The 4,724-nt window shown below is 32.3% G+C and overlaps 1 protein-coding gene across 1 annotated transcript; it reads left to right on the forward strand.

Annotated features, from left to right (window-relative positions):
* Positions 1–205: 205 nt before the first annotated feature.
* On the forward strand, positions 206–646 carry LOC149219312 (uncharacterized). The gene has a single exon (XM_089386782.1). It carries the CDS (start codon positions 206–208, stop codon positions 644–646), a length of 441 nt encoding a protein of 146 aa, XP_089242908.1.
* The last annotated feature ends 4,078 nt before the right edge of the window (positions 647–4,724 follow it).

The raw sequence follows: 4,724 nt of genomic DNA on the forward strand, positions 1-4,724 counted from the left end.
GTCCCCTGCATCTTGTCTTGATTAGCAGAGATCCAATGAGATCTTCGGTCGCCCCAACCGTTAAACAATCCTGACCAGCGACCAGAAAGCCCAGTAGGTTTGAGAGGGATGCCTGCATCATTCGCCAGGTCTCCAGATCCTGCAGGTTTGATGAGCGGCAAAACACCCTCCACAACAGTCGAAACGACCTTGAAGCATGACCCCCATGACCGCCCATCGAGCCTTCCCAAGTGCAGAGCACGACGACCACAACTATACCCTCGTTTTTGCAGACAAATTGTGCCTAAGCTCTGGCTTTGAACTCCTTGTGCTGGAGAAGCTTATTCCTGTACTCTCTAATGCCAAGGCTGAAGAGGGTTCAGCCTTGCCTCTTGAGCACATAAACGACATCCATGGCATTGACAGTCTTGCGCCTTGTATACTCAGTGTAAGTAACGACATCTCTAACGACATTTTCCAAAAAGATCTTCAAGACTTCCCTCGTCTTTTCGTAGATGAGCTCGCTGATATGCTTAAAACCTCCTCTCCTGGCGAGACGTCTGATGGCCGGCTTGGTGATGCCCAGAATGTTGTCCCTCGACACCTTCCTGTGCCTCTTAACGCCTCCCTTTCCCAAACCCTTACCGCTCGCAGAGATTTTCTCTAGCGACTGTCCTTGTTAAAAAAAAACTTACTAATTAATGATGAACTTTCATTATCAAATATTCTATAATTAATACATAAAAATATAAATTAAAAGAAAAATCACTTCATTTTTTTATTTAATATAATATAATAATAAATATTATTTATTTAATATAATATAATATAACAATAAATATTATTTGGAAATTTTTATTTGTAATAAAAATTTAAAAATAATATGTAAAAAATTATTAACTTCAAATACCAATTTTAAAATTTTAAATATAATTCCATTTAATTCGAACAATATCATAAATTCTATCCATCTTTATAGGAGTATTTGGCATCTTTTATAAAATAGAGCATAAGTTTTTCTTACCGTGTAATTTTCAAAAGGATACTTGTATCAAATCTCTTTTATAAAGTGAAGTATAAGATTTTTTTATAATGTATATTCATTACAACATATTATTTAATTGATAAAAATTAAAGATTCACGGTTTTTTGTTTTTTAACTTGTAAATCTTTATAACCAAGTTTCTAAAGATAGTAATGTTTTATAATAAATTTTATTAATCTTGATTTTTTTTTCAATGAATGCAACTGGTTTGATGTAAGCTAGGTAAAGATTTTCGAAATAGAAATAGAAATAGAAATAAAATATAAAATTAATAATTATATTTATAATTACAATTAATAATTAAACTAATTTAGATCTATTTTAGTTTACAATTAATAATTAAACTAGCTTAGATCCATCTTAATTGTAAATCTATCCAGTTTTAAAAAAGATATAATGATTTTAAATTTAATTTTTAATTAATATTTAAAATAAATAAATAAAAATTTTAGTTTTTAATTAATATTTAAAATAAATAAATAAAAAAATTTACTTGAAAAAAAAAATTATTATATAAAAAGTTTGGGAAATTCTTTAAAGTTAATTAAAAAAACGTGGAAATAAGATTAATATCACTAGCTTTAGTTATTTAGATTAGAGTACTCTTACTAATTTTAAGTACTCTTTTTTTCAATACATATTTCAGGTATATTTTTTGAAAATGGACACTTTATTCATATAAATGGAAGTATTTTTGCTTTTCAATATATATCCAACGTATATTATTTGAAAATGAACATTTTATTTATATAAGTAAAAACTTCCATAAAATGGTATTTATATATTGTATTAAGAAACAAACTTTTATTCCCCGATAGGGGTGCGAGTAGAGAGTTGGATACCATGTGATATGTGTCATGGATAGTGCTTTAATGAGAAAGGATGGTGGGTGATTATGTTTTGGCCTTCGCACACTTGTCATCCTTTGCAAGGTGGAAATACGCATGCGACATATTAATGAAGAAGAGGGAGACCAATGAGACATTTTCTTGCTAGGGTTTTATGCAGTGAGCTTAGAACTAGTGAGAGGTATCTCTGTTGGTATGGTTACAGGACTGTTGGAAAGTTTTGGGGTGCTTTTGAAGGCTCACCACGAGACCCGCCACCCTGGTGCTGACGGTCTCATCTTCTTCCTTGTGGAATGCGACAATGAATATGTTTTCTCAGTGTGTTTCCCTTCCCTTTCTCCTACGCTTAATCTCTTTCTGATAATTCGTTAGAGGAGAATCTTTGAGACGATGTTGTGGGGTAGAAAGACAATATCCAGTGAAATTTGGGAGGAAAGAGTTGTATTTTTTTATGGGCGGTCTCAATATGGTTGAATTGTCTTTGTTTGTTATGGAATTTTACTTTCCCGGATGAGCATGCACTTGGGTTTTGAGCATTGGAATTTGGTTTGCGTTCTCTACATGGTTGATTTAATCTTTAATCTTGTTTTCTTGCTACACCTGTGGGTCTTTAAGAGAAGGGGTCTTCTGCGAGAGTATTTGTCCGAATGGATTTTGTGTTTTGTCTTACGGAGGCTTGGGGAGCTCTTGGTTGATGTGTGCGACCTATCTAGGTGTACCCATATCAGATTCGTGAGAAAAAGTTTGTTTTATTGGTTTGCTGCATACAGTTATGTGGAATTCTTCTGTGATATACCTACAAGCGTCAATTCTTAGTGCACGCACCATGTCCTTAAGCTAGTTATACGCCTCGAGCTGGTGGTTTTGGTTTACCATTGCAGGGTACCCTATCACTATCGTAGCCAGGAAAATTACCATATGGTGTGCCCTTCCTATGGCATAGGAACCTCGATAGAAGGAAGTAGGGGTTAGAACCGTCATTCTAGGCTTCGACGGGGAGGCAGTTAGCCCCAAACGTGTCTAGCTTGGGGTAGGGGTCGTAAATTGACCTCTGGTCTCATTCGGGAATCGACTCAGGCATATCAGATTGGTACACAACCTTAGATTCACCAGCTCATTTTTGGATGTGAAGCATAACTGAATCAACAAGTAATTCATGAAGACCTAGATGTGGAGGAATGGAGATACTTGGTGCCATACCCTAGGCATTCCATAGGTCGGTCCTCTCAGTATAAACAGATTTTCTATCTCTACTAGTTGATGAAGAATATAGTGGCAAGAGCCCTGACGACTACTAAAACTAGCCCGTCCAAGACTGATCCCGGACTTTAGGAAATTCATAAGGAATTTCAGCTTATACAGTTCCAGATTCAGCAATAGAATGCTAGCCTCAACCACATTGAAAAGCACATTCTGTGTCTTCCTTAGATGGAATTACCTAGTTCAAGTGTGAAAGATCTAGCACCTATGGACTCTTCTGATGACTAATAGTATGATATGCACTTGCGTGGCTTTTAAATTTTGTTTTGTATAGATGAAGGCTTTGTAGACTTTGATATTATGTCGTAGATATCTAGATGCTAGGAGAATTAAGGATAATCAGACATATATAGCTATGTTAGATAGTCTTAAACTTTTTTGCTTTTGGATGGCTTACAATGCGATAAGGTGGCCAACAGATATGGTTTCCCATTGGGCAAGTTGAGGCCACCTCACCATTTGAATATGGATGTAACCTACTCTTTTTTTACGAGAATAAGTGAAAAAGGTCCTGCCAAGCTTACAAAAAAAAAGAAACAAACTTTTATAAAATGGTATTTATATATTAGTTCATGTGCCTTTCATAAACATTGCAATTACATTGTGTGATTGCAATGTAAATATATTTTGTATGGGTATATAGTTGTCGTTCATAGTTAATACCATTCAAAGTATGCCTCTGAAATTAATTCAATTTTAAAGTTTATTTAGAATAAAAAAAATAGATTTGATAAAAGATATATTTTAATCTTCAATTAAATTTTTGAAACAAATTGAAATGAAGGTTTTTAAATATTTATAATTAAAAAAAATGAAACGAAATTGAAGTCATTTTAAAAAAATAGTTATAACTTAAAAAATAAACTTTAAATTAACATAAATATATTTAAATTTCAAAATAATTTTATTTTCATTGAAGTTTTGAAAAGGGTTAAGTTGATTTTTGAAAAATAAAATAAAATTTGCAATTTAAAATATCAATATTTTCGCAAGTTTGAATTAAAATGAATTTAAACTCTATTTGCAATTATATATTTTTTAATATTTTAATAATAAGAAATTGTCATATAATTTTTAAAATAATATTTTTATTATAATATATATATATATATATATAATAGTGGTTTTTCCCTCTTTTCAATCATTTATCATAGAAGTCACTCTTATATCACAACCTTGCTTATCTTTTTATTTAATTAATTAAATTACTTACTTGTATATTTTCTTCTAATATATTATATTAAACTTGTTATAACAAGAGCCATGTGATAGCAACATGCCAAAAAGCAAAAAGCAGTGACATTGCCACCACATGGCTCTTGTTTGTTTCATGATTTGTTTTTTAACATATATATATTTTTATTATTAAGTAATACCCTTTACTTAAAAATCGTGTTGAAGGTGCTAGGTGTAAGATGGGCAATTTTTTGCCCCAGAGGAAAATTGGAAATTACATATCCTTGGGGTCTTGGAGCTGTCTCTGACAACCAAGCATAAGCCTATGGTCTATACCAAGGTCTTCTTCACACTTCTTCATTAAATCTTTGTCAAATTATTGTTGTAGGTGACTCTCACATTCTAATTTATCATAT

Source organism: Pinus tabuliformis, chromosome Q, assembly GCF_031772625.1.
Source record: "Pinus tabuliformis cultivar Carrire ecotype Pingquan chromosome Q, CPIR1, whole genome shotgun sequence".
NCBI classification, from domain to species: domain Eukaryota; kingdom Viridiplantae; phylum Streptophyta; class Pinopsida; order Pinales; family Pinaceae; genus Pinus; species Pinus tabuliformis.